Consider the following 12,225-nt stretch of genomic DNA (forward strand, 5'->3'; position numbering starts at 1 on the left):
AAGTTACTAAGAAAACACTGTCTGCACAGGCAGGACTGGGTGTATAAAAACTCATTTGGGCTGAATTTTCACCTCAGCCAGTTTATGTAATCCTTCAGCAAATCAGTTCAAGACATTTATGCCTTGGGTTTTCCACATGTATAAACTCCAAATGCACATTGCTGACTTCCTTTGTAAAGGGTGTTAAGACAAATATGCTTTGCAACATGATCAAGAGGCTAATAAAAATAAAGAGGGCAAAGAAGCTGTTTCAGGTATTGCAAATTAGCCTGAGTTTTTATGTAAATTTTTTTGGTTTTACAAACACACTTGACTTAATAGCTACCCATATATATATTTAAAAAAAGGTAGCTAACGACTAAAAAATGCAGTTTAATGCACAAACACAATACTGAAAAAGTAAAAGCCTTTCCTGTAGCGTCATTGCAGCTACAGTGGTTTACAGAGAGAGACAAAGCAAGTTCCTCCTAGACGAGGGCAAAATGCATCTTACACTGGACCAAATGATTCTGCCAGAAAGAAAAACAAAAGCAAACATGCTTTTGGATGCAGATAACTTGAAGAGCTTATGAGGAACATCTGTTTGATTAAAAACATTATAATGCTTACTCTAGAACTGCTTGTGATGAGAAGAAAGTGGGTGAGGCTGGGTTTACAAGCCATTTACAAATATTGGGGGTTAGACCAAGTGATACTGCTGGAAAAAAACTCAGCTAACTTGAAAAGCACATCAAACAATACAAAAAAGTTTTAGATCAAAGTTTATTTATTTTAAAGTGACAGCACATATTGATTTTCAAAGGCTAAGCAGCTACACTGAGCACTTGTGGAATATTAAGTTTGTGTGAGGCCCCAAGGGGTTACACAAACTGTTCTCTGCCTCAAGGCAAGATCAGCCATGCTCCTCAAGGCTTTGGGGATTATAAAAGCTAGAGGTTTCCCAGACACCTTTTCTGCAACTTCACCATCTATACCAGGCTCTGTTCCCTCAACTGAAATTTGAAGTTTTAGGTACCAGGACTGGTACCTAAAAACTGTTTTTTTGTTTAATAGAAAATTTACACCTCAGCACAAAAAAGAACTAAAAAGTCTCTCAGTAATACAACAGCCTAAATTTTCACTTAGTAGTAAAACATTCCAGAGACTCAATCCTGTGTTTAAAACCACTGGAAAACAGGCAGCAAACAGAAATGGTTGAAGCCCCAATGTTGCCTTTAGAGCTATGGATACTGCTTGATCATGACAGTATCTGAGAAAACACATCAGGAATGAAGATCACCAGAGCAGTGGCACCAGAGCTGTGATGAACACAGGAACTGCTGTATTTAGGAAACCTTTCCTCATTAAATATGATCAGAGTTGCCAAGTGACAGGAAGGAAAGCATTTTTTAGAGCATCATCTCCAGCCCCTTGGTCCTGTTTAAACACCAGCCTCAGCTGAGCCCTTCCTTCACAACAGCATGCCAAGAGCTGCACTGTTGCTTGCTGCTATACCAGCCAACAGAGCTGATGGTTCACCAAGGAGGAAGGGAAAAAACTCCTTAAAAATGCTGTAGGCACAGAAAATCTTGGCCATGTTTCTCTGGAAAGCTGAGCAAGTGGGAAAACATCCAGATGAAGACAAAAGGGTTTAGCAGGAGGCCGATTTTCACCCCTCCCAGTAAACTGCAATGTTTTGTTTTTAGATGTCAAAGAGGATGAATCTGTGTGCTTGCTTGCACATGTGTAGAAAGAAAAAAAACCAAAAACCAATGCTGCTTACATATGTGAACATCAGTTACGAAAATCCATTTAGTTCCTGTTATTGGTTTTATTTGCTAAGAAATGGGCCACACCCAAAATGCTGGACTGCACATCTGAGGAGAAGTTCTGAAGATTGCTACACAGCCCATTATTCGCTGCTTTGTCTTTCTCCATCCCCTTCCCCCTAAAACCAACATAAAAAGTATGCTAATGAAGAATGAGCCTTTTCTGTTCCAATGCTTTATACTCTTAGATTCACATTGTCTGTTCCTCAACATTTGGCAGTAGTGCTTCTAAACTTGGGGCAGTTTTCAATATCTGTGTGAACGAGTCATTATGTTTCACTTACCCCGGTGACATTTTGGCTGACATGAGTACAATCCATTTTGGATCACCATACAAATGGAATTTACACAGAATCCACATTTGAACTACTTGCCTGCCCTGGCATGAATTGGCCTTGATTTATCTTCATGACCTCTGAGTTAATTTTCAATGTGTCTGCAGAGTATCATATGTTAAAATGCAAACAAAAATGACTTAACCTAAATAAAGCTTTAGAGAATTATTTGTGCACGTGTTTGAAAGCAAAATTTTATACTTGTGAATTTTACTGGGAGGAAGATGAGACATTTATGAAAACAGCAACATAGCCATAAAAGTTGTGCTTTCGCCTTGGCTGTTCATAAATGTCTGAATTATTTTATGACTTACCTCTCACATGGCCCATTGATTCTTTGCAGAGAATCAATAATGTACAACAAGACACCAATGACCAGTATTTTCAAGTAATCAAAATGATGGCAACTCTAGTATGTCCCTAGATTAATTCACTAAAAAGAAACACAGTTACTATTTAAATGACAAATGAAATGCAATGTTTCTTTAATGTCTAGGCTTCTGAGAGATTTTGGCAGAGGAGAATGATATTAAGACAAAAGCACACTCTTTAGAAAATGGATACAGCAAATGGAAGATTTACTGGTAGGAGCAAAAAACTTCTCAATCTTACTGAATGGCAAAGTTTTCCAGAATAGGGAAAAAAATCTGAATTTGGTTTATCAACATGCCAGTCTGTTCACTCATCCAGCTACGTAATTTGGTTTTGGAATGCACACATGCATTTGTTAAACACAGTTCACTTGGCACTTCAGGTAGCAGGTTAACCTGAAATGCAAGCAATTTTATGGAAAGAAAAATGTAATGAAAATCAAGTTCTCTTGCAAGTACTTCTATACATTACCATCAGTAAGCCCAGGTTTTGAGTCAGCTTATCATTGATGGTTTTGTTAGCATGTATGGGTAAGAAAGAGAAGCCCTTCCTGATTTTCATAACTCAACAAGCTGCTCTCACAGGAGCAAAGGCAATGTAAAAGTTACTTACTTGGCTGCATGAAAGAGTTGTAATCAGTATTTGGTCTAATTTCCATTGTTAAAAACAGCAGAAATTAAATCTTGATCTAAATATCCATGAGAAAAACCATGGAGCTGGATCACCAAGATTGTATAATCCACAAAAAGAAAAAAAGAATGAAGCTTTCTGTCAGCAAGCAGTTGATCCTCTTTAGCACATAAGCAAAGCATTCACCTTTGTATCTACTGCGTGCATAAACATCCTCATCATCTTCAAGGGGTGAATATCCCGATCCTACAATACAAAATAAGAGAAAAAAAAAACTGCAGCAAGACAGGAAATATAAATTAAAAGAAAGCTTTGAGAAGAGACATGCAAGATTAGGATGCAATAATCTATGCAATGTCATCAGCAGGGGCTTCTCTGAAGCTCAGTCACAGCAGACCCACTTTATAGTGAATTTGGAAGGGGCAAATCAATTTGCTAATGAAGTGAAACAGTAAATTTCTCTCGGTGCTCCCAGAGCAATGTTGTGCAATGTTAAGTGGAGAGATATGGGGAGCCCACGTACCATGTAGGTGATGTACTGGGCAGAGAGAGCAGAGCAGGTACAGGTGAAGGGCCTCATCAGAGGTTTCACTATAAAGTGGTTCCATAGTGTCAGTGGCTGTTAACAGCCCAACAGCAAAAGTAAAATGTAAATAACGCAAGTAAAACCATCCTTAATGACCTGTAATATCCTCACACCAAGAACAAGACATTGAGGTACAAGACCTGCAAACACAAGTTGCACTCAAATCAAAATCACAGTTTGGTTTCAAGCATTCTTCTGGCATTGTTCAAATAAAGAGACAACAAAGCTCCATACTTTTAAAACCCTGTGCAATGGTTGAAAACTTAAAATAAACGTAGAAGCTGTTTTCTAAAAACCAGAAACCAGTTGGAGCACTACTACTCAAATAATCCATCAATAAAACAAAACAGTTGGCAAGAAAGCCTACAAAATTCCCCAAACAACACTTATTTAAAATTATCAGCTTCAGAGCATGTAGTCTAGTCTAAATTCTAGATAAATCTTTTCTAGAAAGAAGAGCTCATACAAATTCCCCCTTTGAAATATCCTTTTAAAAACCTTGCATGCAATAGGCAAGTACTCAGGGGCCACGGGAGCTTCTCACATGGTATCTCAAATTACAGCATTTGGGGTTGTTTCATCGTCTTTTGTTGATATCTGAGACTATGGTCTGTACAAGCTGCTGCTTAAAGTTAGACAAAATTATTTAATTCAGGCACCTCGATAAGCTACTGATTCCATGTGCAAAGCATACAACTGTTCAGCAGAAATGAAACCCAAGAGTTTGATTTCTGTCAACAGACTCCATTTCTTGTTAAAAAAAATATCTATCCAGAAAATGGTGAAACTTGATTTCTTACTCTACCAGACTCAAGAAAACCCAGCCCATGTATCTGCAGCTGCTCCATGGGAGCATCTTCCCCAGCACTGGATCACTGGGAATCCCTCCACCAGTTTGAGTCTGGACCTGAAGAAGTGAATTTCCAAACAACTTCTCCTCTGAAATTGAGGGAATTATACACAACAAAGTCTTTTTATCACTTAGAATAATTTCTCTGGATTTTTTATATTTACTGTTGAGGTTCAATTTTGATACCTAAACACTGACATCTGAGCGACTTCTGAACATAAAATCAAACATTTTTGTACTTGAAATCTGACTAAATAGCAAAAAGAGCAAGCTATGATCCCTGAGGGCTTCAGGAAGACCTTGATATGTAAATGAATACTGCTCTAAGCATCAATTTTTCTGCCAGAAATTGGAATAGACTTAGCTAATTACTCACTTTGAGAGTTGTAAAACTCTTACCTCAGTGTTATCACTAATAATTGTCCAAATTTTAGCATGCAGTGACTTTAGCATCTAAAATTAGTAAATCTTAGAATTATGTGAGCCCTTACACTCTTGCCTTTCCTTACACAAGAAACAATTAAAGTGCTTTTGAGAGTTTTCTAAGAAAAACTGGCTATAAAGTTATTCACTACTTTTGCCCTGAAACAAGGCTCCCTTGGAGATGCTCCACATCTCCCATTTCCAGCTCATTTTCTAGCTCAAAATGAGAAGTGAGTCAGGTCTCTTTTCCTAATGTTTTCTTAATAACCACAACAGGCTTGGCTTGGGGAGACACAAATCGAAGTGTTTCTGCTTCACATACATTCAAAACTGGCTACCAAGCCACGTAAGGACAAAGCATTGTTCTGTGTTGGAAGTGCTAGAATTATCACAGCTCAGGGTATAGAAGGTTCCTGCCAAAAACAACTGTGGATTTTGTTCTGGCAGATGTCAAGCAAAACATATGAATTAACACTCTCATTTTAAGATTCAGCTACGGATTTACATGATTCTGTTTATGTCAGGAAAAAAAAAAAAAGATTTCTTCATTCACGAAATAAAATTCTGTCCCCATTGCAAAGGTTCACCTGTACAGGTCTGATGGCAAGACCAGGGCACAAGAACATAATGCCAAGCCAGGCACTGCATACACATGAACAGCACTTCACATGCTGTTGTAACAGAGAAAAAATGTGACACATAAGAGGCAGCTTTCCCAGAAGTGACATAAGAATTATCTACCTCTGAGTTTAAATTATAGTAAGCTATAGACAACAGTATAACACATTAAACCAACCTGAAACTTTTCCGTATACTGCCCTGAAACAGCACAAGTTCTGGAACACAAGTCCTAGAAGGAATTGCTGAGGGAAGGAAGTGCTGAGAATTTTCTCCGGTTGTTAAGCCTGGAGAGAAGGAGGCTCATCACTCTTAACTCCCTGAAAAGATGCTGGAGCCAGGTGGGGTATATCTGTTCTCCCAGGTAATAACCAACAGGATAAGAGAGTGAAAACAGCCTCAGGCTGGGCCAGGGGAAGTTTAAAATAGCTATTAGGAAAAATTTCTTCACTGAAAAAGCTGTCAAAAGCATTGGACAGGCTGGCCAGGGAAGTGTTGAGTCAATATCCAGTAGGTACTTAGAGGATACAAAGATGTAGCACCTAGAGACATAGTTTAGTGGAGTACTACAAAGAGACATTTTGGAAAATCATTTCAAAACAATCATATTTTGGGGTATACGCCCATATCTTCAGCTTCTGTAAACTGACCTTACCCTAAAGAGCACCTGAAGAAAGTGTGTCAAGAAACAGGGCTGGTAACTCAGCACTTTGTCTACCTTAGTGTACTTTTTACGCTGCTGAACTAATGGATAATTTGGCGCCTAACATTGCTGATAAGAATCCTGAAGGGAGATTCTGAGAAAGCATGGCCTCATGCCACTGCAAAGCTCCGGCACGGAAAGCAGCCGTGAACACGAGGCGTGGGGAAAGCAGAGCTCGGTGCTGTCATTTCCAAACTAGAACTCAGTGCAGCGGTCCCGGCCCGGCCCCGCTCCCCGGCCCGGCTCTGCCCCGGCCCCGCCGCCCCTTCCTCCCCCTCCTCACCCTCGTACTCCAGGCTGGCCCGGGCGCCCAGGGCGAGCAGCGCGGCGAGGCGCAGCCAGCAGCTCCCCATGCTCCACACGGCGGCTCTGCCCGGCCCGGGCTGCGCGGCACAGGGGCAGCAGGAGGAGCAGCAGGAGGAGCGGTGGGACGGGGACATTCTCCGAGCGGCTCCCGGGCGCCGCCGGAGTCTCCTCCTCCTCCTCCTCCTGCTGCCCGGCCCCGCCTCGACTCCCGGGAAGGCGCTCCGTTGTTTGGGGTCCTGTGCCGGGGCTGCAGTGTCGCCTGTGCCCTGTGTTGTCCCCCCAGTGGTCCCTGGCCCGCCTGTGCCCTGTGTTGTCCCCCCAGTGGTCCCTGGCCCGCAGAGATGGGCAGGGTCCCCCTTGTTCTGACAGCCCGGACTGGCTGAGCCGGCCCCACCTGAGCCAGGGCACCGAGCGGGCCGGGACAGTGTGTCTGTCCAGATCTCTTCCCATAGGATCAGGGAGTCAGCTAGGTTGGAAAAGCCATCTGAGATCATCGAGTCTAATCTGTGACCACCATGTCAACTATAACATGGCACTGAGTGCCCCGTCCAGTCTTTCCTTAAATACCTGCAGGGAGAGTGACTCCCCCGCCTCCCTGGATCCCCCTTTCCGCTGTGTCATCACCCTTTCTGTGAAAAAAATTTCTTCCTAATGTCCCTGTCCTGGTGAAGCTTAAGACCATGTCCTCTCATCCTATCACTTCCTGTCTGGTGGAAGAGCCCAACCCTCATTTTGCTACACCCTCCTTTCAGGGAGTTGTAGAGAGCATTAAGGTGCCCACTGAACTCCTGTATTCCAGGCTAAACCGAGCTCCCTCTGCCTCTCCTCACAGGACTTGTGCTCCAGACCCTTCCCAGCTCAGTTCCCTCCTCTGGGCTTATTCCAGCCCCTCAATGTCCTCCCTGAATTAAAGGGTCCAGAACTGGACACAGCACTCGAGCTGTGGCCTCACCAGTGCCCAGGACAGCGGGATGGTCACTGCCCTGCTCCTGCTGGCCACACTGTTCCTGATCCAGGCCAGGTGCCATTGGCCTCCCTGGCTACCAGGGCACACCTGGCTCATGTTCAGCCACTGCTGACCAGCACCTCCAGGTCCTTTTCCTCCAGGCACCTTTCCAGCCACTCTGCCCCTAGCTTATAGTGCAAAGTTCACTACATTTCCAACTTTTTAGACGCTGCTGGGAAATTGAGAACAGCAAAAAACCCCTAAAAATACAGCAATAATAGCCAATTTCAGCTGCATGGCAGCTTTCATAGAATAACAAAAAGAACAGAGCAAAATGAAAAACAAACCCCAAATGCCACCTCAAAACTATAATGACACTTGAGCACACAGAAACAACATGAATTAAATGAACCTAGGTGGCGTCTTCTGTAGTCTGCCAGCACTGGCTACTCTTGATACTGGGAGGAAAGAGAAAGCTCCTTTCACATTTAACCTATCCTTAAAATCACAGAAAAAGTGCTTGGGAATTCCTCCCAATTTCAAAAAGTTCATCAGTTTAAGCATGTGTAAGAAGAGAATGACCAGTTTCCACCGGTAAGTCTGCAACATCTGGATTTACTTCCTCCAATGTTTTGCCTCAGAGTTTTACATTTCACAGTACCTGAAGGCATATCAAATATGTGAATTTAAAACCTCAGCTCTACTGCAGCAAACTGAAGAGCTTCTTGGAGTATGGCAGGGCTAAGGTCACTCTAAGACCTCAGAAGTCTGGAAGAAGCACATGATGGGGCAGAAAAGGCACAAAACGGTCACAATGTTCACATTTTTTTGTGTTGTACTCATGATGGTACTAAAAATGGAAAGCTGCATTTTTCATCTCATTGTTTACTGGCTGAATATTACATGCCAGAGGTCTGAAAAGTTCATGTTAAAAAAAAAAACTATTTGCTTTGGTGGGATCTCAGTATTTGTTTAAAAACTGCCTGCACGCTTAGGTGTTCTGTTGCATCTGGTCTGTGAAGCTTCATATATATATATAGTTTTGTTATAGAAATCCTACAATCATAGAATGGTTTGGGTTGGAATGGACCTTAAAGAACTGAAACACAACCATTATTTAGCAATAGTTGTGCTCAAATGAGAAGCAGAGGATATCAAGAAAATTATGGCATGTTCCTGAATGCCAACCAAGTTAATAATCCTATGTGCAGCTTCTTAGCCCAAATGATTAACTTCCAGAGATGTTTAGGCATTTCCCTGCTCATATATATGGAAATAACAAAGGTGTATAGCACAGATTTGGGTTTCCACACACAGCCACAAGCTCCAGTCCAGTGTCGTGCTTCTATTCCTTGCAGGTGTACAGTCTTTCAGGCACAAAAAGTAATCCTACACCAAGAAGATCCCCTCAGGGCTGTACACAGATTAATTCACTGTCTCTCAATATTGATTAAGATGCAAACACCGTGTTTTAGTGCACACGTTTTAACTTGCTTCAAGAGAGATGCCTCATATAAGATCCCATCAAAGAACAGCTCTTTCAAAGTCCCAATCAAAGCACAACTGAAATGCAGAACAGAAAGCTTCAGAATTATCAAGCTCAAAAGAGGTCAGTTTGCATGCCAGCAGTAGGTTATGCCTTGTGAAGTAAAACCACTCAATTACACAGAAATCATAAATTGGATTAGGAAAATGCAGGCATGGGTTCTTTTTCCAAAAGACAACCTCTTTCCTCCTCCCTTGCCATCTGTGACCCAGTGAAGAAACACTGCAGCTGACACCAAGCCATGAAGGCGTTTCCAAACAGATTAATTACATGTTGAGAGAGCTATTGCTTTGCATAGAAGGCAAACAAAATAAAATTTGTTCACGTGTTGGCAAATATTGTGCAACAAAATAAGCACTAGTCTTGGCTCAAGGAGTTTCCTTCACTTCAATGAAGTCCCATACCCAGCAGCAGGTAGCCATGCCCATGCAGTTTACTCTCAGAAAAATCAGTGGTGGGATGGAAACTGCATGGATACAGAAGTTAGTGCTAATCCAGAAAAGCTCTGTATAATACAACTGAGCTCTGCTTCCTTTTATGGACACACATAGATATCTTAGATACAGCAAAACCAAAGCAAAACACTTTCCACCACTGATTTTGGTTTATTTTTGCCACTCCTGACTGGCAATAAAAAGTGGAAGTGGCTCAAGTGGCTCTGAGTCAATGCAGGCAGAAGTCCTGTAACACAGCTGCAGTCAAGGGAAAGCTGGCAGACATAGCAAAAAGCTACAAACCCCTCTGCCAACACATCCATATGATCCAGGAACCTTAGTGCAGTCCCAGGCTGCTCCTGGATACCTTGCTCCATTGCAAATTAATTTGCTTGCACTGTAATCTTAGTGTTAGAATGAGCAGTAAATTCAAATGCTGGTTGCAGTTTACACACTTAAATGGCCAAAGGTTGTTTTTTAAATACTATTTGCTTGAAGATGTTAAAAAAAACCAAACAAACCCAAAACAAACAAAACAAACCCAAAAAACTTCATGAAAATTATGTCCTTATATTCAATAAAAACAAACGAGGCATTTCCAGAATACCAATTTTGGAAATTGTAAGAAGAATTCCAAAATCCCAATTCTGGAAATTCTAAAGATAATTCCAGAATCCTAATTCTGGAAATTCTGGTTTGCCCTGAATTGCTCTTGTAATGTGACATTTTGGGTGATTCAATGGAAAGTGAGGATTTCATTTCAAGTTATCAAAAGTATATACATCTACATATTGGGTTTTCAGCAGAAAATTAAAGAAAATGTAGACCAAAAAAACCAATCAACCAACCAACCAACCAACCAAAATAAAAGGAAATAAAATATATGGATAAAAGGCCTCTGCTATTGAAATTAAGTGTTGATTTTTGTGGGGGTAAAAAAGAAAGCTCAAAAGACGAATAAAGATACACCTGGGAGTTAACATTGGTACAACTTCAAGAAAATGATCAGTCATCTCCTTTGTTGATGCTTGTTTCCCACATAAGCCATGTTCCCTTGGTTGCTGAGCAGTATGAGCCACAAGGTGCCACAATGATTCATCAGGAAGATGGGCTCAAGCTGGGAGCTTGGCTCAAAGAGAAAAATGTGTACATTACATACATGAATAGTGCCCTCAAGCAATACAGATTTTCAGCCTGACCAGTGAGTTGGGTTTTGTTTGTTTTGGCTCATTGCCCAAAGTTTTAAATAAGGAGGAGCAGAAGAAAAGGAAGAGGTTAGCTTCCATGATTTTTTAAGCTGTCAAGAGAAGGTCCAAAAGTGACTTAGTTATGCCAGCAGGAGACTAACAGGGAGGACTGTAAAAAAATGTTTTCTTTGTTCAGGCTGTGAGGAATTAAAAGTTTGATTTTTGATTAAGGTACTCCTCAATAAATAATGCTAAAAAACTTAGTGGCAGCATCTCTTTTTATGATCAGAAACTGTCACAGGCTGTTACCAGAGAAAGGAAGAAAAGTGTCATGAACACTAAAATGCAAATCAATTCAACTGAACAAAATGTACATCCTTTAATCGACAGGTTTAAGGAAGGTAAGCACTGCATTACATCTATACAAAACACAGATATTTAGCTGCATACTGCAAAATATATTTGTTATCCTGAACACAGATGTGTCTTTGCTTTCCTGCTATGCCTAAACTCTGGCTAAGCCTTCAGCAGGGGTACAACAGCTATGGGGTTGTCCATGGATATAGAAGAATGTTTTATACAGAAGAATTTGTGCTCTGTGTCTGACAAACTCCAAGAGGCTCTGCTCTGCAAAGGCTGTTTTCTGCAGGGCTGTGAGGGAGCAGTGTCTCCGTGGTTATTCCATACCACACACGTCATCACTGCAGCCAGCACTAAGGGACTCTCACTTCTGGGAAGAAGGGAGTGACTTTGAGTGGAAAAAAGAGAAATAATTCCTGTGAACATACTTCAATATGTTTTTTTTCCCTTATATTAGGATATTTAGAGTCTTTAACATAGCCTACATTTTAGTTGAAAACATGGAAAAACAGGAAGTGACCTATAGAAGGCCAATAGGGGACTGAAAAAAGGTAGGACTACTAGTAACTGTTTAATTAAGTAAAGACCATTTAGGCTGAAAGTCTCTAATGACAAGTTCCAGTGGACTTTGGATAACTTTCCAAAGGAAGAGATTGAAAACTAATCCTGATCTATTCTGAATTGGTGGCAGGTGGAAGAATTTTTTAATTTTATTTTTAATGCTGACACTGGAAACTGGCACATCTCAGTTTCTAACTTTTAATAGTACAGTACCAGATACACTGGGGTTTTGTATCCTTAAGACACATTATTTCTGAAGCACTGCCATTTTAAAAAGGTTTTTCAGATTTTATGAGCAAACTAAAAGAAAGGCTCCCTATGAAAAAAATCTCAGCTTGAAGTGTCAGACACTACACCAACACTTGAAAACTAGCATCAGGAGCTGCCTGTAATTCACAGGAAATTCTCCAACAAGTTCCTAGAAAACAGAAGGGGAGTGGAAAAATGTGATGTTACTGACAGTGATCTCCTCCTGCTCTTTAGTAAGTGGAGTCACGGAGTCTCAGAAGCAACACAGAAATACTACAAAACCTAAGCTGGCAGCGAGCACCTTTCTTTGA

At 41.2% G+C, this 12,225-nt stretch overlaps 1 protein-coding gene across 4 annotated transcripts in view; it reads right to left on the reverse strand.

Annotated features, from left to right (window-relative positions):
* SRPX (sushi repeat containing protein X-linked) overlaps window positions 1-12,225 on the reverse strand; it is a 40,436-nt gene that overhangs the window by 14,355 nt on the left and 13,856 nt on the right. Inside the window, exons 1-2 of one of the 4 annotated variants that reach the window (XM_014876850.2) lie at window positions 6,609-6,803; window positions 3,332-3,391 (exon numbers count right to left, since the gene is read on the reverse strand). In XM_014876850.2, the coding sequence (XP_014732336.2) occupies window positions 3,332-3,391; window positions 6,609-6,765 (217 nt within the window). In that variant the 5' untranslated portion in view covers window positions 6,766-6,803. Of the gene's footprint in view, window positions 1-3,127; window positions 3,308-3,331; window positions 3,392-6,608; window positions 6,804-12,225 lie in introns of those variants that run through there. The other 3 variants (XM_088160371.1, XM_088160372.1, XM_088160373.1) reach the window with 3 other exon arrangements.

Source organism: Sturnus vulgaris, chromosome 2 (assembly GCF_052056855.1).
Source record: "Sturnus vulgaris isolate bStuVul1 chromosome 2, bStuVul1.hap1, whole genome shotgun sequence".
Taxonomy (NCBI): Eukaryota; Metazoa; Chordata; class Aves; order Passeriformes; family Sturnidae; genus Sturnus; species Sturnus vulgaris.